The sequence below is a fragment of the Leptidea sinapis genome, chromosome 10 (genome assembly GCF_905404315.1).
Source record: "Leptidea sinapis chromosome 10, ilLepSina1.1, whole genome shotgun sequence".
NCBI classification, from domain to species: Eukaryota; Metazoa; Arthropoda; class Insecta; order Lepidoptera; family Pieridae; genus Leptidea; species Leptidea sinapis.
This window is the reverse complement of record NC_066274.1, coordinates 3,550,120-3,576,288: the sequence shown is the minus strand read 5'-3', so window position 1 is coordinate 3,576,288 and position 26,169 is coordinate 3,550,120. Positions and strand designations below refer to the sequence as shown.

The following is a 26,169-nucleotide window of genomic DNA, read 5'->3' as shown; positions in this document are numbered from 1 at the left end:
AAAAAAAAATCCTATAAAGCTACAGTTAGAAATTGATATCCCACCTGTATTACTATAAATTCTCGATTTCAAATAAATTCAATTCGAGTTTCCGATTAGTATGTCTGTCACCGATTTATTCACCAGACATAATTCAGGGCGTCTGTTAGTCGGTGTTTAGTGTTTTAATGAAGTAGTCGGCGCGCAGTCGCGGAGTCTGGCCTTTGTTTGAACACAATGCAGTCTGAGTGTGGCGTTGAGGCGAAGTTTCATTGTTGCATGTTTGGTGCTAGTCAAACGAAAGACAACTTGCATTGCAAAGTTGCAAGGCTTAATTAATATACTGTGTTGAGCTTGCAAGATTTGTGTATGTTTGCCTATTTCATACTGCATGACAGAAATGTGGAACTAAAGAACGTTATGTGCTACAAATCTTCTTTATCATCATCATCATCATCACCAGCCAGAAGAAGTCCACAGCTGGACAAAGGCCTCCCCCAAAGATTACCACGACGATCCGATTTGACCAGTTCGTCGGTCCATCTTGTAGGGGGGCCTAGTAACACTGTGTCTTCCGGTACGTGGTCGCTATTCGAAGACTTTACTGCCCCAACGGCCATCTATCCGTCAGAATATGTGCCCTGCCTACTGCCACTTCAGTATCGCATCTATCAATCATAAAATAGAGCAAAATATATTTAAATAATTTAAATATATTTCTAATAGAAAACAGCATGATGACACCCCGATGGTCCTGCATACAGCATTTATCAAACTACCTTAATATCCATAGTTTGTATAGTTAATTGAGAAGTAAATATCGTGGTGGTTTGGTCGTGTAGATAGGATACATTCAGTATGGCATCATTTGAAAAGGTGCCTGGTCAAGCGATCGAAAAATTTGAGAGCTAGTATCTAACAGTTGATGCGGTTCAATGAAGCTAGGGAACAATGTCCGGACAGTTACAATAAGTGGTCTATGCCTACCTTTCTGCTGGGCAGGCGTACTTGTATATTTGTACTTCTGAAGTTAGCTATTGCTAGACATGCGTGTTACAAATACCATGAGTGGCCTATCGATTGTTTGCTTGGACTTTTGGTTTATTGTGCCACTCGTTATGGCTCAAGCGTCTCTGACTTTTGTGAATTTGACAATAATTGGGGAATGTACTATTTTTAGCAGCACATGCGTGCATCGTAATATAACTGTTATTGTACATAATTTGTGTGTTGATCAAATCAATAGGATTTGAAAGATTGTTACCACAATTGATCAATATTTCAAAAAAAATCTCATTTTTTTTTAATAGAATGAAACATTAAATTTTGGGTTTATAAAAAAACTTTGTGTAAAATCAAAACGATCGGTAAATAACTTTAAGATTCGTGATTTTGAACAAGCAAACATTAAATTTAAATAATTTATAGATTATGCTTTTATGATTCACCAGTGGGAGGCTCTTTTGCACAGCATGCCTGCTAGATTATGGGTACCACAACGGCGCCTATTTCTGCCGTGAAGCAGTAGTGTGTAAGCATTACTGTGTTTCGGTGTGAAGGGCGCCATAGCTAGTGAAATTACTGGGCAAATGGGACTAAACATCTTATGACTCAGGGTGACGAGCGCAATTGTAGCGCCGCTCAGAGTTTTTGGAGTTTTTCAATAATCCTCAGCGGCACTGCATTGTAATGGGCAGGGCGTATCAATTACTATCAGTTAAACGTCCTGATCGTCTCATCCCGTATTGGCATAAAAAAAATATTATACAGATTAATATGAATTATAAACATGTAATCCGATTTATTTTAAATCTACTAGCAAATTGTGGTGAATTCGGCATTTCGTCTTGATGTTTCAGTTTTTCTTATTAATTGTCAAAAATAAATATTTGAGTGATAACGCTGGTATTTACATTTAGTCTATTTATACAATTATAACGAGCGATTACTCGTAAGGGAATTATTCCAGTTTGAGTTCATTCCATTACAATATAAACTGATTAAAAAAAATTAAGAAAAAATCTACCGACTTCAAGAAAACCTATTCCAAAACATTAGATATATTTTTATTATACAATCTATTTAATTAATCTAATTCTAGTTACAATTATTCTTATTTGGGAGCAATGGAACCACACAATAAAAAAAGAATTATCAAAATCGATTTACTCAGTCGAAAGTTCTGAGGTAATAAACATAAAAATTAATTACTAACGAATTGAAAACCTCCTCCGTTTTTGACGTCGGTTACTTATTAATTAATTTACCTATTGTTTTAAGCTGCTTATTTTTTATGCTTATTCTGACTACAATCGAGTTCCAATAGTGAAGTTTTTCGTTCGAACGCCGCCCGCCCAGTCTCGGGTAGTCGTTGTCTGGGCGCGCACGTCTGTGCAGTTAAAGCCTTCGGTACCACGCGGTTGTATTTTAAATACGGCAGCTACCAGTAAGTTAGTTGATTTTTAATACCTGTACAATTAATTTTAATCTTGACAAATTGAACATGTTGGATATTTGAAATGGGTTCGTATGACCCAATAAGCTTGTTTTTGTTTCATTTGTTGATTAATGGTGGACAATGCTGGTTCTATTATTATTTTTTACTAAATTTTTCTGTTAATAAGGATCAGTTTAAAAATAAAGTATAAGTTTTTCGTAATGTTAAAAATGCATAAAAAAATTAAGCCCATCACTCTCTGAACTACATTTATATATTTCACTATACCTACTATACATCTATGTATTAGAATAATTTTATCTAACCTAAAACCACTATCGGATTATTTTGTTTAAATTGCGTGTTACAATATTCAAATAGAAATGCAAACATGATTCCGAACCATGAGTAGATAGAAAAATCTAAAAAGATAAATATTTAAAATTGATATCGAGATTCGAGAACGAGTTTGATAATTTTCTAGATCCCAGTATTATATAATGTTTAAATAATAATATCCGGACGACCGAGCCTAGCTCGGATTTTTAAGAATGTACAAAACTTGAACAAAAAAAATCTAACAGGACACCTGGATTCGAACCGGGGTCTTCTGCTTTCCGGATCACCCAATGTCCCATCTGAGCTATTATAGTCTTGTATTTATATTGGCGAAATTTACCTCTGTATTTCCTCAACATTAATCGGTGTGGGTAGTGGCAGTGTGTTCGCGATAATGTACTCTTATTCGCAACCTGCTGAAGGACATCCGAATGGTCCGAAACTTCTTGGTACCCATACCGATAAATCGTGAGGAAAGCTGTATTAATAGATAACCTAATAATGTCTTCCGAAAGTTTTAATAATTTAACTGTTGTCGGTGTTTTTTTGGCATATTTTTTGATAAAACATCGTTTGGTAAACCCTATCCAAAGATCACATAGCCACTGAAAAATTAATAGCCTTACCCATCCCCTTAATGTCTATTAAAAAGTTGAATTGTCGGTTCTAATTCTATTTATATAAATTTTTTATCATTTTTACCGACTTCAAAAAGGAGGAGGTTATAAATTCGATCGGTAAAATTTCCGTCTACCTGGATGACATATAATCGTTTTCTGTGTACGGCTTTTGTTTGGAGTTTTCATTAAGGTTGTTTATATATTATTATTAACTGGCACTAACACGTAAAAAATAAAAAATAAAACTACGTTTCAAAAAACCGACTTCAAAAACTGAAAAGTATCAAGTAACCAAAAATTTAATTTAATACACCTCATGCAAACCTTTACCTTTAATATTAATAAAATACTATTATTTGTATGTGCTACATATTTAAGTCTTTGAAGTCGGTGCCAAGCCAAATGTAATAAAGGTACCTACACTCGCCACGCGTGACTTTGAGGGGGATAGCTTCGTCTAGAACAAAACAACCCACGCGGACAGAAACGCGTGGCTCGACAACCCAAATAATTACAGTAAGTAAGCTGTTTATAATATTAAGTTTTATTTTGTTTAGGGCTTGGCACTGACTTCAAACCTATCAATAGGTGGCACATATAAATAATAGTATTTTATTAATATTAAAGGTAAAGGTTTGCATGAGGTGTATTAAATTAAATTTTTAGTTATTTGATACTTTTCAGTTTTTGAAGTCGGTTTTTTTAACGTAGTTTTTTTTCTCTTATTATTTCGGTAGAACTATAATTCAGTCGCAGTTGCGTGTCAACATCTCACCAGCAATTAATAGTCTTCCAATACTAATCTTCCATAATACATCCGATAATATGTCCGTTTGATGTAATTCCATAAGATTGTAATTCAAGAACTGTCCGTATCTAATACTGAAGAGGGAAACTGTAATACAAAACTACCTTTGACCTTTCGATGATAATATTAACTATTTCAAAAACGAAACATTCATAAAATCTGAAAATAAAGTAAAAAAAAATCTACCACTTATCAGTTGAACTTACACAATCTCGACTTAAAATTTAGCTGAATACGCTTTTCCTATTTCAGCTAACAGACGATTGAAATTCTATTTTGTTAGTAGAATATAGTTTGATACGATTTCCCTAATTACAATTCAATTTCATTAAAGTCGTAGTTAAATTGACAGTTTGTAAATGTGTATTAGAGTCTTCGAACATAGAACGGTTCGATCCTATTGTCGTTTTGTTAGGAGAATAGGCGCACAGACTTGTACTAATGAAATGATTGTAGGCACAATACAAGTATATATTATAATTATATAGAACAGAAGCGTAACTCAGCGGTCTCCTTGAAATTTATACCTACGAGTGGGCGGAGCGCTAGAGTTCATGGTACATACAAAAAGATTGATGACGCTGCGTACGTCATAGCACTAAATAGTTTTGTCTTCCCAAGATTGCTTAGCGGCCGTGTAAATCTTGTGTATGTATGCGTGCGTTTCTGGCGATCTAGTATGAAGTTAAAGTACTGTTATATTATTATATTGTGTTGTTGGCAAATAACCAGACCAGACCTTACTATATTAAGGAAATAAGTCGCGAGCGACTCACGGGGCCGGCTTATCGGTAGGAAACTAACGTTTTCCTTCACAGTACAGTTAATTACGCATATCGTCAGGTATTACTGAAACTATGTCACTGTTTTGCATTTTCACATCAGCTTGCCATATTTGATCGCTTTCTTCTAATTCATTTAAATAATATATATATATAATATTGAGGCACTTACACAAATTATGTTGCCCCAAATTAGGCATATAGCCTGTGTTATGTGTTGCAAGACATCGATATATTTAATACAATATACTTACTTAAACATTCATAAATACCTATAAACATCTATGACTCGGAAACAAACATCCATATTCATCATATAAATGCTTGCACCGACCGGGATTCGAACCCGGGCCCTCTAGCTTAGTAGGTAGGATCGCGAAACACTCGGCTATACAGGTCGTAATTTGTCATTATAAACAATTATACAACAGTAATAATATCTAGTTTGTGTAAAAATTATCTCTTGAAAGTGCAACGTCATGCATCATCCTGCCTTTTGTCACGGTGTGATCTAGTATCATAACAGTAGTGAAGAAGGTCTTAGATCGACCAAATGTTTTGAGTTTTCTTTAGTGCTAATTCCGCAAATATTTGTCATTAAACAATTCGACACGTGTTCCGCCTCTACACGAGACATCCTCAGGAGATGTTGACTCGCCAAACTCTGGCACGAGACTCACATATATCGAATTGTTTAAAGACAAATATTGGACGAATTAACATTAAAGAAAACTCAAAACATTTGGATAATTATGGATTTCCGCAAAGTAAACGCCTACTTCAAGAAATTGTCTTAGATCGTGTTGTGCAATCTCCTAGCAATAATTTTTAAAATATAACTTGGACTCTCAAGCAAGACAGCTCCTGGTTACATGGCATCAACGACCCAAGTTGACTAGAAATCAACGTTCAGGAGTTTTTTTAAATCAAAAATCAAATCAAAATCACTTTATTCATGTAGGTCAAGGAAATGACATTTATCTGAATGTTAAAAGTTCAGGAATTCTAAGCGGCACTATATTGTATCCAGGGCCTATTACTTACCTTCAGCTCTTGTCATTGTCATAAAAAAAAAATTAAAATATAACATTACGGTGAAAGAAACCTAGTAAGATTGCTTCATGTTACCGGCTTAATTTAATTAAAAATAGTATAAAACGATAAAAAAGGTTCAATTCAAACTTCTTCTCTCTCAGAGCGCCATTTATTTTCGATGCGGTAGTAGTATCTAGTATATTAGAACTGACATCAAAAAGAATTCTAAAGGAATCAATTGGATGCCAATAATAACTTCATATGGAACATTTTAAGCGAACATTCATATTATGAATGTGCTTGAAATTTCTCATTCTATTTCAAGTTCCTTCATATCTGATAAGTAACGAAATTATTTCTTAAGTGGTCACCTAAGCTAAGAATGGTTTAAACGCAATTATCTAATGGCAGCAGCAGATACAAAAAATTAGGAAAAATTTAGTTATTTATTTCTAGTAATAGAAAGAAATAAAAATTGCAATTATACACAAGTGTCGAATTGTTAAAAGACAAATATTAGCGGAATTAACACTAAAGAAAACTCAAATCATTTGTATAATTATACCGTCTATAATGCTCCTACCAAAAAAAATGGTTTGCACTCCGGGAGTGCCGGAACAAGTGAAAACTTGAACATTCGCTTCTGGACGCTTCTTCTCTCTCAGAGCGCCATTTGTTTCCAAAACGGTGGTAGTGTTAGAAATGACATCAAAGAAGAAAGAATTCTATAGGAATTAATTTTGAGAAAATAAACACGTTTTATGCCTTTTTATTAACGTTGTGCATTTGTTAATATTTTGGAATTGTTAGGGAATAATTTCGCACGAATTGCTTTATTTATCAGTCTTAAAGTTATGTGGTCAACTACAATATTAAAAAATTTAACACTTCAGAACTATTACAATTATTTTACATTAAAAAGTATATCTCTCAGAAAAATCAACTTTCATCCATAATTTCAACGACTATCTTACGAATTTTCGATCAGGACACGTGTCCTGACGAGAGTTTAACATTTTATACCATCCCAAGAAAAATGCTCAACGCCGCTAAATAAGTTTTCTCTTCAAAAAACCGCTCTGTTAAAGATATTTATTTGAAAACTTATTAAAATCTATTAAGTACCGATAACTTTATATTCAGTACACTTGTACAATGTCTTTTAATACATAAATACATAGTCATCATAAGTCACAAAGGCCTCCCCAAACATTACAACGACGATCGGTCCTGCGCTGCCCTCATCCAATGTATTCCGGCGATCTTGACCAGATCGTCGTTCCATCTTGTGGGTGGCCTACCAACACTGCGTCTTCCGGTACGTGGTCGCCATTCGAGGACTATACTGGCGCAACGGCCATGTTTAACATAAATACTTTTATTTTATTTTCATTTTGTCAAAATTTCCTTATAGCCTCGAATTTCACTTTAAAATGTTATTATTGATGCTCTATTCACAAAACGGTAACATACAGACAAGCTACACATAAATATTAAAACAAGATAGGCCACCGCAGGCCTGTGACGTAATCAATACAAACTCATTACAAAGCAACGGATACCAACTACCAAGTGACATCGAAGTTTAGTTATCGTTTGGACGCGCGAGGACAATGTCATCCTTGTCATTCAAGCATAATCGTTCAGTGTTCTACGTTCTAAGTGAAAATTGTTAAGTTGTGTAGCGTTAAGTGTTAAGTGCAACATGCTGTCAACACGGTGCTCCGACAGCAGACTCTACAGCTTCAAGAGTTTGAAGGAGAAATTTGAACAGCATAGGTGATTTTGAGTTACAAAATATTACAGAAAATGTACAAAAGATCTGTCATAGTTTGACACTGTTTTCACTCTTCTCAAAACCTATGTTTGTGTATAATAAAATATTTTTGTAGTTTATTCCTGTGTTGATTATCATAATATAGATATTGCATAGAGTTATGTACATTACTTTTAAATACATTGGAATCTTAGTACCCATACAATTCAATTGATTATTATTCAGTTCCAACATATGATGTCTGGTATGTTAACGAAACCGATAATTGGTGACCAATTCAAAGTAACGTCAAGCGTGGCTGACTGTTTACGACTTGTCAATCACAATTGGTTACAGTAAAAATAAATTAGCTTCCTTTTTCCATTTTGCTGTATATCCGTTAGAGAAGTTCTTCTCTCTGCCACATTTTTTTGCTATATTCGCTAGTATTTTGTAAGTATATGGTCTAATCTGATTTTGGTAATTCAAAGTAGTGTTAATACAATTTCTGCCCGTTGGACTCCTTTTAACCACACACCATAAACTATAGCATGACATGAGTACCTTCAAAAAGCGCGTACACATCTCTAAAGGCCGAAAATGGTCCTTTTATTCTACCTTGTGTGAACTAGTTTAGTTAGTTTACTAGATCGTTTGTCGTCATCTTCCATAAAAATTACGAAAACGGTTGACCGTATAGGCTATCCCTGCACCTTCCCGCTAATTCCATTCCTTTAAATGGTTCATCATGGACAGATGAGTATAGTCATGGGGAAGGTATTTTCTTTATAACCCTCTAACAGACACAAATTTGTGCACCATTATAAATGTTAAATTAGTAACTTCTATCGTTTGTTTGCAGGTTGGGTGGCGGACTTCAGCGAAGCGCCACACACTCGGATATGCCTCACAGGGGAGGCACCATCGCTGAAAGGTACGTTCAACATCTGACAAGCCCGCTCGTCAAGTACTGTTTGCCGAGACTAGAGTCTAATGAGCAACGGGTGGTACCTTTGATTCTGCCAAGACCCATATTCTTGTCAGTCCAAAGTCTTGATATTATATCATGTATTCCCAATGCTTATTAGCATAGATTAATAAAATAAATTAGATTTTCAAAGAACTAGATTATGGTTACCACAACGGCGCCTATTTCTGCCGTGAAGCACTAATGTGTAAGCATTATTGTGGTTTGGTCTGAAGGGCGCCGTAGCTAGTGAATTTACTGGGAAAATGAGAATTAACATTTTATGTCTCAATTAGTCGAGCGCAATTATTGTAGTGCCGCTCAGAATTTTTGGGGTTTTCAAGAATTCTGAGTGGCACTGCATTGTGATGGGCAGGGCGTATCAGTATATATACAGGGCGTATAACCATCAGCTTGCCTTGATCGTTTCGTCCCTTATTGTTATATAAATAAAAAACTACTTTCGAGTCGATACAGGACTGTGACCGCTGTAGAGCGAACTCTTAATAATTAATTTAATTAAAGATGTGTTTATATTTAAATAATTAACTATGATTTTTTTCTTGTGGTGCTGGTTACAACACTAGGCCATAATAACAGAGGTGTGTCTCTGTAATCTGTAATTTTCCAGTAAATGTGTCGTTTTGAAGTGGGTGAGAATAACGCTAATATGAACCTTAAAAAAGAAATTTGTTTTTCCATAATAATGCAATTTATTTTCCTTGTGAATGTTAAACAAATTGAAATTATACCTTGCATTGATTATTTCATATTATCGTACATGATACAAAATTACAAGAATATTTGTAGTAAAGTAATGCAATAATTAAGAGATTATTCAAACAAATTATGTATTTTTTTAATTGTGAGTCATGTTTTAAAATCAGAAAAGCGAAATTCGAGAAATTCATGAAGCTGTGTGAAGTGAGCTTTCGAATTAATTAAATTTAAGCTTTTAAAGTGGTGCAGCGGAGGTTTACTTATGATGTTTATAGGTCAGAGTGGTCCTTGGTTACTGTCAGCTGATATAATTTATACATATAAATAATAAATAAATTTTTACTACATACACTAAAATAAGATTTTTTACCACTTTTGTCTGTCTGTCTGTCTGTCTGTTTGTTCCGGCTAATCTCTGAAATGGCTGGACCGATTTTGACGGGACTTTTAGTGGCAGGTAGCTGATGTAATAAGGAGTAACTAAGGCTACGTTTATTTAAGAAAATAAAGTAATGTTGCAATGTCCAAGAAACGGTCTAACCCTAAAAATAATTTATATGGCAAAACAACGTTTGCCGGGCCAGCTAGTGAATAAATATAATATATATGATTTACTACTTGCAGAAAGCATCTTTAAAGTTAATGTTTCATTAAATATAATACCGTCACTTTCTTTTTCATTTTGACAGTCAAAGATAGCATGTAATATAACGAAACATTAACTTTAACATTAACTAATGGATCGTGGCTATAAATTTCAAAATTATCGACATCAACAATAAAGAGGTAAAAGTGTAAAACGAAAATATTTTTACCAAAAATATTGACTTCAGTACATTGTTGATGTTGTTGCCAACAAAATCAATAATTTTTTGCTTCTATTTCAATCGTTCAAGATTTTTCAATCACACCTTAAATATGCATCTGCAAATCTCTCCTTTATGTTCATCTATGTTTCTCAACTCTCTGATTGTTATTTTGTTATACATTACTATACCGGACCGAGTGGTAATACCACCAGTCAGTTGTGGAAGTCAAACGATTTAAAAAAAAATTGCAATCTAATTTAAAATATTATATAATATAGACTCTCTTCGTCAAATAGTACTTACGTTTTTTACATTTTTTTTTTAAATAAATATTGACACACTTTTACACAAATTATCTTGGCCCAGACTAGGCATAGCCTGTACTATGAGTACAAGACAACGATATATTTAATATAGTATACTTACTTAAACTTATATACATATAAACATTCATGACTCGGAAACAAACATCCATATTCAACTTATAAATGTTTGCACCTACCGGGATTCGAACCCGGGACGTCTAGCTCAGTAGGCAGGGTCACTCACCAATGGGCTTAATGGGTCGTCGACTTTACGTCAAGCACAAACACTATTTCTAGAAAAATCTTAAACCACTGAAAATCATTCATACAGGACCATATAAATGGTAAGCTTTAATCATACTCAGCTTATCAAATTCCTTAGAAGTTAGATTATTTTTGTACCGTCCGCGTCCCAAACGGATCTCGTTATAGCCTAAGCCGCAAGAGCTTTTGTTCTAAGAAAGATAAGGCAATTTGCTTTTCGAACGAAAAAGGTTTTAACTACAAAGCATTTCTAAATAAACCAAAAAGAGTTTTATTACGATAGTTCTATTGTACTACTTCTAAATTCGTCTTAAAGCCTCATTAAAGGACTTGTGAATCTTTTGGATTGAAGAACTTATGAATTCAGTTACGGGTAAAAAAAAATCTGATTTGTTGAGCTTGAGATGATTCAATTGGTATCTCCTTTGCCCTTTCTTTCTACCGTACCAACACCATATTAGGCCATATTTTATCTAGCGCCACTTAATTCCTTACTAATCCTGTTGTTTTATGAGTAGAAAAAATAGTAGGTAGTTTGGAAATACTCGTCAATAATAAGTTAACGAGATATTTGATAAAACTTAGGATACCATGAGTACCCTAGCAGCTTTACGATCCTTTAAGGGATAACCGTACTATGTGGTCTTTCTCGCTGTTTTTTCAAATGCTCAAAATTGATATATACAGGCGTTAGAGCCTGATAATGAATTATAAAATTTGCATTTTCTATAAACGGCGCAAATATACAATTTTGTTGTCTTGTGGACCCAATATGTGTAGTTCAGTCACAGGAATCATCCGAGACCTTTAATTCTGCATTAATATTACAAAGTAGAAAAAGGAATCTGTTTGTATTGTAAAAAACTAAATTACTATTTTAAAAAATTCATTCAACAGTAGAATGCTATGTTATTTATGGGCTCTATTTTATTTAAAATAAAATAGAGATCGTATTCAATTTGTAATTAAATAGTAAATAGGTAGAAATCGTAGTCAATATTGGTTTTCGGCACCTTGCTATTGGAAAAGACGAAGGCGTTACTTTTCCTACTTCATATACTATCAAAATCCAGCTGAGCGAAGTCAGGGCAAGCTGTAGTGACTTAGTGTAAACAGAGATATAGTGGATACAGAGAGATAGATAAAATCCTAATTAACAATAGGCTCTGTCTGTACAAGTCAACAAAACAGGTCATTGCTCTAGATAATTGTACAAATGATTCTGTATTCGTTAAGTAATTATTACTCTGGTAATTAACTGTGTTGATAGTATTCCAATGTTTGGGCAAGCCGGTATCCAATACTAACTGTATGCGTTCTAATCTTATCAGCTCTTATCGTCGCTACTGAGCGGAGCTTTTGTGCCCTTAAGCAGGATATCTCTGTTGTACAATTTGTAAAGAAATATCAGTGTATGAGTTGAATAGACAAACAAGTTAACGATTTATTTCATTGACGGCTGTGGCTACGTTTTATAAGTCTTATTTATAAGTTCTTGGTTAAGGTAGTCAGTTGGCGTGTACAACATAAATACATAACACTTGTCTCAAAATATATACCTTGCTTTTCCCACTAGTATTAAACCTGTCATTTATGCCGTCTTTTGACATACTTACCCGGGTTCTGCTACTAGTATTAAACCTGCCATTTATGCTGTCTTTTGACATATTTATCTGGGTTCTTCTACTAGTATTAAACCTGTCATACATGCTGTCTTTTGACATACTCGTCTTGTTCCAGAATTATCCAACCAGTTATATGTGATATCTTTTGACATTCTTACCTGGCTTCTGCCGCTAGTATTAAACCTGTATTACATGCTGTCTTTTGACATACTTACCTGGTTTCTTTTACTGGTATCAAACCTGTCATACCTGGTGTCTTTTGATATACTTGGCCTGTTCCAGAAGTATCCAAACAGTTATATGTGATATCTTTTGACATACTTACCTGGTTTCTTTTACTGGTATCAAACCTTTCATACATGGTGTCTTTTGACATACTCGGCTTGTTCCAGAAGTATCCAACCAGTTATATGTGATATCTTTTGACATTCTTACCTGGCTTCTGCCGCTAGTATCAAACCTGTCATACATGCTGTCTTATGACATACTTACCCGGTTTCTTTTACTGGTATCAAACCAGGCATACATGGTGTCTTTTTACATACTTGGCTTGTTCCACAAGTATCAAACCAGTCTTAGTGACATGTCGTAAGTAGTCAGCCACGCTTGTGGCATAAAGTTATAACTAAGCATAAACCAAGAATATGTAAAATGTTTACAAATAGACATTCTGCTTACGAATGGTTTGTGGACGTCTAACGTTTCCCGCGTTTATTTGCAAGGCAGCTTGTCATTCGGAAAACTTCAGAATTATCATTTTATTGACAGTGTTGTCAACGATATTGTAAACATTTTGCATTTTCTTTGTTTATCATCAGTTATAACTTTATGCCTAGTTTATTTGTAAGGCCGTTAGTATTTTGAATATTAAACCATTAGCTAACGCATACATTGACAACTTAAAATTGGTCATGCATTGTCGGATTTTCATATCGTCTACGCGCTAATATATTGTTATTTGGTAACCACTATGCCTATTTTGCATAAGAGTTAAACTTTACAGATTCATATTTTTATTTGTTTTTCGCTTTGCAGGCTTTCCTATTCTTAATACCTTAAAGATATGATCTGTAAGCCTTTTCAGAATATCGAATTTCTGATCGTGGAATGCAACCGTAGTTGGCGTTTTCCCAACACTCCCACTTTCGCTGCATCAATTTCTGCAGTCAATCTACTTTCATCCTGTACATGACCAAACTGCATCAACATTTCCTTTTCAATAACTGCTTCGTCTTTACATCGCTTTCTAGCAAGACTGTCTCTCAAAGAAATATTATCATCCAGGTTCCATATTTATCGACCCAAATTATTTGCTGAATGCTATGTCTAAATATACGAGTTGTATTGTTTGATTGGTTTTGAGGGAAAGCAACATTCTAGGTCTTTACGCACGCACAGAACTTTCAACCTACCGACTCTGAGAACCAATATTGGGATTCTCTCGCCTCTTCACTGAATATGTTCTTCATTTGGCTCTCACACTAATGTCGACCTGTTTTCGTTCTCCTCTCCTCCTCTACTGCTATTTGCAGCTGAATAAGTGAAATTATTATTGTTTTTCCCTTAACCTTAATGATCTTTGTTCACTATTTCCACTAGTATGTCTGTTGTTGCCTTGATTTCTATATTCTATAACTTTAAGTAAACAACTTATCTTAATGTTCTGTTGAGAAGTCCGTATATTTGTATTCTTTTGTGTTATCAGTGAGATTATTCTAGGATATATCGATTATTGTAATTATCATATTTTATTTGATTCCTTTTTTTACTATAGATGTATCTGTTTGTTTCCTAAATAAATAAAAAATTACCAATTATTAACCCACCACGATGGGGACAGGCGGCCATCTAAGTGACGTCAGGCCCAAGCATTCACTGAAGATGAGCTGAAATGCAAGCAGAGAACTGTCTGCTGTCGTCACGCAGACGATGATGCGATTCCAACGCGCTGTTTATATATTATCTCCGTTCTTCTGTTTTGAAGCCCGCGGTACTGTAAATATTCCCAATATACAGGGTATGTAACAACTACATTCTAAAAGTGAGAGGTTGCAATTGAACTTCTGAATATATTTACACTGAAAATTTCCAACAAAAAAAAATATGGGATACAGATTAATTTTTTTTTATAAAAACTCAACGCAGACCATTTTTTTTTACTCATAGCTATGTTAATATCTATCTATTGATATTAATAGTGCCTAAGTATTATAAAAACCAAAAATTAGAAATGTATTGCGCCGATCACAGCATAAGAAACGTTATACAAGTAACCCTTATTATGTAGATACTGTATAGAGATATTATAACTAAAGATTTGCAAAGAAAGATTAAAACATTTCGCAAGAGCTGGAAAATGAACTTTTGTACGTGCATGATACGCGGTACGAGATACGCGGCTCGGTTGTGTAACGTTCGTCCCAGGGTTCGGTGAAGTCTTCATTACACATCGTTTAAAGTGAATCTTTCGCCTCAAAATGTTTTGCCCATCTATCGCATGTCGCACTACAGCTGGCCGCGGAGCAGAGAAATAAGTTGAATCGTTGATTTCAGCTAATATGTTATTTTGTGAATAATATTTCCGCTTGCTTCGTAGTTTTATAAGACCAAACAATTGGTTTTTTCCATACACACATCGCACAACATTTCTTCGGCGTAAAGAACTTTTGAAAGAAGAAAGACAGTCGTCACTTACATGAAGGGGCCTAAGTTACAAGATATGGTTTATAGTTATTATATTAATATGATGTTTTATACATTGGTTTGTATATGATAAAGCAGCCTTTTTTTAAAGATGTTGAGCGAAGTCGCTTCCCTAACAGTTTTCGGAAGCTTATTCAGTTATTATTATTATTTCTTGAGTTACAATACCTTCATTTCGATGTATGCGTCACCTTCATGCGTTGATAAATCAATTGGCAGGCTGTGAAATATGACGTCTATCTTCTGGAAGTTGTTGAGGCAATAAATCAGTTGATGAGATAAAACTTTATGAAGGAACTTCACGCAAGAGATTGTCTGTGTAATTAAATTATGATGATGATAAATCGTACGCTGTATCAGGTTCGGCAATATAATTTAATGGTCGTTTGATAGTGACGTTCAGCTGTTTGGTTGACCTCTAAACCCAACCCTGCCTGGGGAGGCAGATACGGTCCTGGTATATAGTGTTCTGGATTATTCGACTCTCATAGACTCTTTCATGTTACTCTCTCTAATTTTTGGTGCTCTTTGATCCAGCGCTTATTTTTATTGATTAGACTTTTCCTAACGCTTTCATAAACAAAAATTTTTGAGTTAGGTTAGTTAAAAATTTTACGGAAATCTATAAATATCCAAATATTGTGAGTTTTCTTGAGTGCAAATTCCGATAAGATCAATTCAACACGTGTTTCGCCTCCACACGAGGTATCCTCAGAAAAAGAAAATTATAAAAAAAATACACTTCTTAACTAAGTATTACAATTATTATACAACTAATTAAAATAAATTAATTTTAAAACTATTAGGTGACATTTTAATTTTTTTTTTTGTGATTTTATAAATTTTATTAGAAGCTCTCATCCATTAATTAATATTTTAAATGGAGCACTATTTCATTTACTCAGACCATCTCTCAGAAAAATCAACTTTCATCCATAATTTCAACGACTGTCTTACGGATTTTCGATCAGGTCACGTGTCCTGATGCGAGATTAACATTTTATATCCATCCCAAGAAAATTGCTCAACGCCGCTAAAGAAGTTTTCACTTAAAACATCCCATCGAATTCGAACCAGCCATTTTGATAAGCCGACTTATTCATAAAATTGACATTTCAAACTGAGTTTTACAAAGTCTTAAACTTGAAATGTCATTGGTAAAATCAGGCCTTAAACTTTCGATCAAAATATATTGTGGCTAACTCAAGCTTTTATTTATTTATACATGTCAAGGTTAAGAAAAATATATTATTGTGTTTGTTTATTTACAGACTGGCAGCCCTTCAGGCGGCCGGGGCGAACGACTGGCGGGCAAGGGTGTGCCGGCTGAGCCCCGAGCGAGACGACCCCAAAGCTATCGAGAGAGCCAAGAATAGAATTAATGTGAGTTTGTTACGTATACTTCACCCACGATCATTCTCGCGTGCTAAAGTGTATTTGCTTTCTTAGAATTGAATTGGATTTTCCTAAATTTGTTTTGTACATCTACGTCCCAATCGCTTCTGGAAAAAGAAATTTTAAATTAACTTGTACCTACTATTTAAAGGGTAATGTGTGTTTGTATGTTCACCTAAACCTCGAGAACCGCTAGCCCAATTGAAATGAAACTTTGGACACATATAAAAGCCGACATGACTGCTTCGACGATGTTAGTTACGTTGGTGCTGGATAGGTGGCGCTGGTGGCAGTGATTTTTGTAAGTAAAGCGAAGTGCATCGACGTAGAGCTAGTTTTTATATAAAGTATTAACGATAACAACTTTTATAACTTTTTGAATCCTTATATCTCAGAAACCGTGGCTCGCACGAAAAAAAGTATTGATACATTTTTTATGATCTACAATTTTTGTGCGAAGTACTTTTATGATAAAACTTACCGTTTTGCTGAAAATCGCGAAAAACTCATTTTTTGACCTTTGACCTTGAACGGGAATGATGGGGAACTTTTAAACATTGTTTATAATTATGTTTTGAACAATTTCACTGATTTTCAGCTTGTTGGGACTTTATGTAACTTCACTCTCATTTTTTGGTCTAAATTGACCGGACTAAAATATTTCCCAATCTAATGGGACAAGACGTTACTAACCCAGTACAATGTTCATTGATCACGTATTTGACGAAATAATGAATTTGTAGAATATTACACTCATACATTTTCAGGTATATGAATATCTTATGGTAATGGCCAATGTTCGTGATAGTTCACATAACCGGCTGTAGTGATTTAACCTTTTACATTTCACCCATAATAAAATTTTACCTCTGTGAGCTTTCTTTCGTGTCTAAGCACTCGTCGACTATAAACAACATTGATGAACATACATTTTCCGGATTGAGACCCAGAGGGGGCCTCTTAATCATTTTCAAATTAAACAATGCATCTGCTCGTTACAGGAGTGCTGTCTGAAGTACCCTTCCTTTTGTTTATCATCTTGCTTACTGCGTGGAAGCTCCCCGCACTACTGAAGTGGATGCTTTGTTAGCGGAGAAGACATACCACACCTTACCTTGAAAACATCTCAACAAGATGTCAAATGAATTGAGTTTTTAATTTTTATCTCGATGATGTAGCTTTTTTATATAGAAATATTTGTTATAACTAAAAGGAATGTTGAAGAAAGTGTTAATGCATTTAAAGCAAGAATTCGCTGAAGTCCTATAAGGAAAAAATATCGCGAGTGTTAAAGATTTCCGCTAGGATTCTTTCGCGTATCGTGAAAGAAGACCTGAAGCTTGGTGTTGTACAAGTCATGCCCTAAATCAATGTATACTGTTAAAGAGAGTGCTACCAGTGGGAGGCTCCTTTGCACAGAAGGCATTCTGTGGCGCCGTTGTGGTACGCCGGCACGGCAGGCTAGATTATGAGTACCACAACGGCGCCTATTTCTGCCGGGAACACTACTACTGTGTGGAACACTACTTCATAGCGGCCCATAAGGTGCGGTTCCGGCCACATAACGAGTATTACCCATCCTTCATCAGCAGAGCTGCTCGTATTGTCGGGGATCCAGTGCTCTGTGCAAATTTCCATTACTTGGTGTTGTGCAGAGACGTGGCGTCTTAGAAGACACAAAATGACTGAAACATGGCAGACCGAATTTGTGACGGACATAGAAGTATGAATTGTAATTTTGTCTTTCTAGGAAGAAGACGAAGTACCGAGATCTGAACTTAAGACCCTTTACCCTTTATATAAGTGTTACTTTATGATGTGTATTAACTTAGCAACCAAATTACTATAAAGAACATAGGTAGTTGTTTGTTCTTTAAAAATCTACTGATACCACGTCAGTGGCAAAAAAAAACGAATTTAACAATGAATTTTGTGTAGGTATTCCTAAAAATAAGAAACGTTAGTTCATCATTTTTATACCAGTCAAAACTATATAATATATGCAAACAAGTTACGGGCACTGGAATCAAACCCGCAATCCTTAAATTTCAAGGTGTAACTATTTTTGTAATTTATTTATTTACTCGTAATAAGACGATATTTATTTTTATTTAAGAAAACAATCTGAGTATCAGATATTAAAAAATCGGAGTTACAAGTAACGTGGCTATATAATATTATGACTAATAACGGGAAAAAATTGTGTTATCTGGTATCCCCCCTAACTGCACACACACTAGCGTAATGTTGCTTCACTTCTTAATATCATGGCGCGGAGTTCTTCTTTTTTTATTCGTCTGTGTTTCATAGTTAGGCCAAGCTCAGAGAAAACTAACAATCAATAAGGTATACCGTAAAGTTCAAGGCCTTGGCTCGTACTAGTCGGAGATATCTCCAAAACGGCTGAATATCGAGCACGAGTTCGTTCTTGATATTGACCTTACTGAGCGGATTTGCGGTTTGCACAATTCTGCTTTAATAACCACATTTGCTTGGCACTCGAGTCACAGTAGTGGTTGCTCCAGGGAATTTAAAGTGGACTGTATTTATAAAAAGGGATACTCAGCTGAACAGAACTGGAATCATTGGAATATTGGAAATAGCCGGTAGGTACTCACCTCTTCTGCAAGATCCTGGGTTCTTCGATATTCGCCGAGTGTGCTTGCGAACCACGATACTTATATTTTGCGCGGGACACTTAAGGACGTAATCATTACGATGAATTTGAATTTTTGAATTTCAACCTTCACGTGCAGTTACTTTACGCCATGAGACCATAGATGACGCGGCTCGCGGTTTATTCTTGACTAGTACCGGCTAACGGCCGTTCCCAATAATCTGTCTACTTGAGATAAAAATCGTAACTATCGTTGACTTTTCTGTCCCAATAAACTTATCGACGGTAACTTACCTTATGCGTCCACGCTGTCTGTTTATGGGACGACGTATAGCTTACCAGCGTTATAATCTTTGTATGGAAATTGCAATTTACGTATGTATACTGGCAGTAGAAGGTAGTAATTTATCTCTATCTGTAGATAGAATATTGGGAACGGCCGTAAGTTGCTAGGATAAAGGTGTAAGGGGTTAAGGTAAAGGTTGTGTGTTATTTGGACAACTGGCGTTACCAGTAGTATGCTGCCAACACACTAATTTTGCCTCACTAGATACTCCCTAGACTTTTTTCATGGTATAAGACTCACATCATAATATACTGCCAAAATTATATAGAAGATGCTGCTTTACATCAGATAGGCCATCTGTTCGTTTTTTTTATAGAAGAGGAGGACACGAGCGTTACCTCCTCATGTTAATTGAGCATCGCCGCATTCTCCTGCAACACCAAAGGAGCCTTGAAAGTGTTCCAGAAAAGTGAATGCACTTTTTTTCGAGGCACCCATGTCGTATCGCCCTGGAAACACATGGAAGCCCATTCCATAGTTTGGTGGTTGTATTGATGATTTCTTAAGTTATTTTTTTTAATATATTTTTTTTAATTCTATCGATTTCCGCCAAGAAAACAAAGAAGTGGAATTTATATACGGATTCAAAACGTTTTACGTTAGTATTATATAAAAGACCGCGACAACTTCCGCTTAGATTTCGTGACAGTATAAAAAAAAAACACGTGGTAGAAGTGAAACCGTCACGATAATGAGACGAATGTAAAATTTCGGTAAGAGGATAATAAGTAATGATCATAGTGATACAATGTTTGATAGTTATTTTACATTTAATTCGTATATATTACATAGATTTATTCAGACTCAGAGCTTACATGTTCGATAAATGATACAATAGGCTTATGATAACTAAAGTATGAAATAAATACTTTGGTCTTGATATGGTCAATATATCTTTGAAATACTGCGTCAATTACTGTTTTTATCTTGTTGTTGATACGCTGCACATTTTTAAATTTAAATTTGGCGTCCAAAAACTCAACGTAATCGCTGTATCCAATTCAAAATTTAAATTAAACCTCTAAACTGCATATGAAGTCCTGGTACATGTTGCTAGGATGACATATGATTTCAACCGCTATGAAAGACATTACTATCACCGCTACCATGCTTATGTTCTTCTGATGCCTATGATGGTACCAAAACACTGTATAATGCTTCCTATCTCATTTTCTCCCACGACATCTTATGAATTTATGTCTCCGTCTCTTTTTACTGTCTTGTTTTTTCCTTTCATCGACTTTCAAATAACAACAATTCTAAAGAAGTTTTCACTTCAAAAAGAAATATACTAAACCTTCTTTGAAATACAAGGCTTACTATAGTACAGCAGATTATATAGAAGACAATAATGCATTGTTCTTGACTGGTTTAGTGCAGACCACCTAAAATTGCATAAATAGGCTAAGCATATTTATGATTCAATGATATAAAAGATGGTCTGGGAGTTTCTTGTCAGTTCTTTTCCCCATATCAAAGTCACTTTACGATTCCGATTTTCTTCAGAGTTTTCAGTATTTTAAGTACCAAATCATTTTCTAAAGTAAATTACTTAATCTAAATAGTATATAACTAATTATAACATGAGCTATCAGCCAGTGAAAGACCCATCAAAATCATCCCAGCCGTTTCGGATATTAGCCAGAACAAACAGATAAAAGATAAAAAAATTAAATTTTGCTACACTGCTTAAGTACTAAAAGCTGTTATTTTGATATAACATCACTTAGTTTTATCAAAATAACAGCTTCAATAACTGTTATTTTCTCTGTTATCACTTTATTGAACAATCCATATAGCCCTGTGGCTAGTGCATAGGTTCTCAACGTGGGCGATAACGCCCCCTTGTTTGAGACTTTCGGGGGGGCAGTAGAAATCCCAGAGAAAATTAGGGTGCATTGAGATGGCGCAGATGGGGCGTGGGTAGATTAAAAAATATAGTCTAAAAAGAAAAAAAATAACGAAAATACTCTAGAAAAAAACATATTCTCAAAGTGGGCGGTGAGCATAATAAGGTTGAGAAACTATGGGCTAGTGCCTGCCTACTGGGCTAGACGTCCCGGGTGCGAATCCGAGTAGGTGCAAACATTTATATGATGAATATGCATGTATGTTTCCGAGTCATGGATGTTTATATGTATTTATAAATCGTATTAAAGACGGTCTTGCATAGCACATAGTACAATCTATGCCTAATTTGGGGCAAGATAATTTGTATAAGAATGTGTCAATATTATTATTATAGATGTACCTAGTAACCTTTTAGAATCCATTAGGCAAACAAAACAATATAACCAGCTTTATCACATTGACAGAGTAAAGTTTACGGTCTGGGGATGTAGCGATGGTAATTAAATGTTAGGTCAAAGCATTTTCAACCCTAATTTGCCATAAAAGGGTCGACATTTACTTGAAGGTGATGGGGACACTTTGTTTGGGAAAACATTAAACCTGAATGATTATCCCCTCGTCCTACTTAGCGATCGCTCAAACGTTGTGACGACACATTTATTACAGGAACACCAAACCCATTTTCCATTAGCTTTTGGGGATACGTGACATACCTTTAAATGAATGAAATGAAATCTTTATGCATGCAGATGTTCTTCCGTCTGTGAGTTAAGACCCTGGTTTTCAAAATTCCAATGAAGTATTTAATTTCAGAAGCCAGAATCGACCACCCATATGTAGGTATATATATAATATAAGAAATGCCTTAGGTGTCGCAATTCCAAGTTTATATCTACATCTTAATCTGTCTCGTAAAATATTGAAGATTTGACCATAATAATATACCTACTTACCTAGTGTTAATTTTTGACCCATATTGTTTTAATGATTAGTTTTAGCTGTTTTGGATTGTTATTGTTAAGTATAATAAGATGTACTAAGCGGTTATATTTTATAAAGTCAGTTAGTCAGATGTTAGTCTGAAACAATCCACGTGAATTATTATTTTATTCGTAAATTACTATTATTTCACCATCTCGCTATTATTATATAGCTACCCATTTGTGCCTCTGTAGATCGTGTGGATAACCGCCATCTATTTGCGTTTCATTGAACAACATGAGCTCGCGTCGGTCGCCAGCAATGCTTGAAATCACCACCAGAGCGGCGCCACTAGTAATACGCTAAACATACCGTATGTTCTCTGCAGCTCTACATAATTAATAATTATTATTCTTATTTAAATTTGTAATAAGATAATTATTTTCTTATAAAAATTAAAAAATACTGTGTAATCAGATATTATTTTTTATAATCTACTTACACCTTGATCTGAATTAATTTTTATATTTAAATATATTGTAATCTAGGGCCAATGATGTGAATGGAATAAATTAAATATCTGTTAAATTAACGGTGCTTCAGACCCCTACTTTTCCTTATATATCATGACAATAAAATATTTATAACAATTGGTATGCTTTCGGTTATTTGACACTTTGTAAGGTCGACAATGCCGTGATTTGTGTTACAAGAGTAACGTATATTCTGGTGACCCGAATGTTTGCTAGTATTTGCTCCACTCCTCCCAAAAAATCCAACATGCAAACCGTTGCTCCAAAAGACACGTAAAACAACAGAATAGTCCAAAATATTCTAGATTTAAGTATAGCTTAATATGATTTTACATAGGAGTGCTTTATACTGATACTGATACTATATTTGATATAGAGAAACATAAAATTGATGATAAATGAGTTAACATCACTTTTATGTTTCTCATTCCCAAGTGATCCCTATTTTCGTCTTTGATTTCCGACAAATGAAAATATTTAAACTTATTTTCTCAAATTTATCTGACCGGTGTCGTTTCGCATTAAGCTACGTCTTCAGTCCTTTTAGATTTAGTATCGACATCAGGTACCTATGCTGTCGCAACGTTAAGTAATGAAACCTAGTCCACCAAAATACGTTATTTCATAGATGTTTCAAGCTTTATTGCAATTAATATAGATACAGATAATATTACAAACAAATACTTTCGCTGAGGTATTCTTAAGCCAACGTTTTGAGTTAAACATACAGAATTAATGATGGGTACTATCCAGCACGACCTGTGATTCACGACTTGATAGACTCCAACTAAAATGACGTGGTACACAATTTTAGTGTTTATTAATATGGTAGTAACGCTTAGGTTCAATTGCGGCCTTCGAGGAACTGGTTTGTCGGGGTAAAGTTGCATTGTATGCATTTATGATACTGCAAATATTTCATTTGTATATATGGCATTCGCCTTGAATATGACCTTACAGAAGAACATCTACTAGTGGAGTTAAAACCATAAACGATCGTTGGGATATTGAGAAAAATGAATTTGTATTATACTTATGTTTTTAATGCAGTTGTTACAAAACATTAACGAACTTACAAATAAACTGGGTATATATTTGTACCAGGGTATAAACCAAGAATATGTAAAATGCTGGCTATATCGCTGACATCGCTGTCAATACACTGATAATTCTGAAGTTTTCCAAATGTTAGGCAGTCTTGCAAATAAACGCGGGAAATGTTAGACATCCGAATATATCAGTCAGCAAAATGTCTATTTGTAAACATTTAGCATAATCTTGGGTTATTCTCAGATGTAACTTTATAAAAAGTTTATTTGTAAGGCCCATATACTTTACTACACTCAGCCCCACGGAATCATGGCCATACACTTAATTCACGATAACAACAATTATTGTAACTGTTTTGAGGAATATTATTTACTAGCTGACCCGGCAAACGTTGTTTTGCCATATAAAGTATAATTCACGCGATAGTTTTATAAGTAATAAAATATTGCCTATATTATAGCCTGTACATCATTTTGTTCTATTGTCAATAGTTTTTGCAGCGCACGCAAAAATAGGTTTTCGATTTTACACCTTGTGTTACAAAATAGCAATTTTATTACGGATCCCTAATTTTGAAAAAAAAACATAGCCTATAGCCTTCCTCGATTAATGGACTACCCAACACTGAAAGAATCATTCAAATCGGACCAGTAGTACCAGAGATTAGCGCGTTCAAACAAACAAACAAACAAGCAGCTTTATAATATTAATATAGATTAAGATAGTTTAACAAATTATAACTCTAAGTTAAATAGGGTTATTCATTAAATCTAACCGCCGTACTCATAGTCGTTTAAGGAATACTTAAATAGCGACTTAGCATTACAAATGTTCCCTCCTATAGTCACTTAGATGCTTACTTAAATGTTTCCTTAGCTTAGGAAACCAAAAGTTACGTCTCTGGGTGTAGTACTCTCCTTAGTAGATTAATGGATACTTATCTAAGTATTTCTGAACTCTAAGATAATTAACGACTATGATTTTTGTTAGTGGTCTTTGCAAGAGTTTTTTGAAGTTTAGATTTAAATTTTGTATTCTTGTGTTCTTCAATATTTTAGCTGTGAATTAATCCATTTTTGGGTTTCGTAGTTATTAACAATTAAAAATGCCACTAACATCAGAAAAGGTGGCAGAACCTGTAGCACACTGATCGGGCAGGGGTAGACTCGGCGTGAGGTGACTGTCATTCTCAATGTCATGTCATTCAGTTTGCCTTGAAACGCTATCAAGAAACTGAAAGCTACTCGCGGAGACCAGACAGTGGAGGCCTATGGTTCACGTCTGATCCAGATGACTATTTTATCCGTTTAGAGATATTGACAATCATTCGCCTTACAGCCGTTCAGATACGACATCGACTCCAAATTGTAAGAAACATAAACCTTAGCGGGAGAGTGATCAGAACGCGAATGGAAGAAGCAAATTTAAAAGCTTGTAAAATATTATTATAAAAAAAAAATAACTAAAGAATAATAAATTATAAAGAATCTTAAGTAGAAATTCCAGTAACAGGATTATCCTGCCACCACAAGTAGCGCTCGTTCACAAGCATTACGCATGGGCCAGCCATCGCCTCCATCGACCATATTTTAACGAAGGGAACGACCCGTCTTACGTCGCAGCCGCAACATATAAGCGAGCATAATGGAAACTGACACGAGAACTCAACCAAATAACAAAAAAAGAATGTTCATCTACAATACATTAAGCAATACTCACTAAATACCTCATCTTACAATTTGACCATTTTGCTTTGCAAAAGAAAGATTAGGTCCGATGTCAACCCTTGACAAACCCTTAACTACCTCCGCAATGTAGCGATCAACGCTTGGGAGACAATTTCGAAAGTGGTCATTAAAAACATGATCCAGAACATGCGTGATCGGATGCAAGCAGTCATTAGAGCAAGAGGAGGATGTACAGGTTATTTAATAACTAATTTATTAATAATGTTTGTTTATTGTGGAATTGGTGCCTTAATAATAATTATTTTGATTTTATTTTTGATTAATTTAATAATTATTATTTTGGAACAAAAAACGTTATGGCAAGCACTATACTTGTTTATTTTTATTCAATATTTTCTAAACATGTAAAAGAAAGTCAATTTTAACCCTCTCTTGACTTGACATAATTAAAAATACACTGAATATCGTAAAATTCATAAGTGGCCAAGTTCCGTGCCGGTGAGTGTACTTCCTTTGTTTGGAGGCTATATGGTTATTGTTCCGGGTTTTATACGCAATCAAATTTGTACAACACTTTAAATTGCTGAAAAAATTTGATAATGTCGGTCGCTCAGAGGGC

The 26,169-nt window shown here is 34.7% G+C and overlaps 1 protein-coding gene across 5 annotated transcripts in view; it reads left to right on the top strand.

Moving 5' to 3' along the window:
• Positions 1–26,169, top strand: part of LOC126966469 (supervillin) — a 248,261-nt gene that overhangs the window by 185,565 nt on the left and 36,527 nt on the right. For 4 of the 5 annotated variants that reach the window (XM_050810516.1, XM_050810518.1, XM_050810517.1 and 1 more), the window contains 2 exons: positions 8,619–8,690; positions 16,421–16,532. In XM_050810516.1, the coding sequence (XP_050666473.1) occupies positions 8,619–8,690; positions 16,421–16,532 (184 nt within the window). Of the gene's footprint in view, positions 1–7,642; positions 7,780–8,618; positions 8,691–16,420; positions 16,533–26,169 lie in introns of those variants that run through there. The other variant, XM_050810521.1, reaches the window with a different exon arrangement.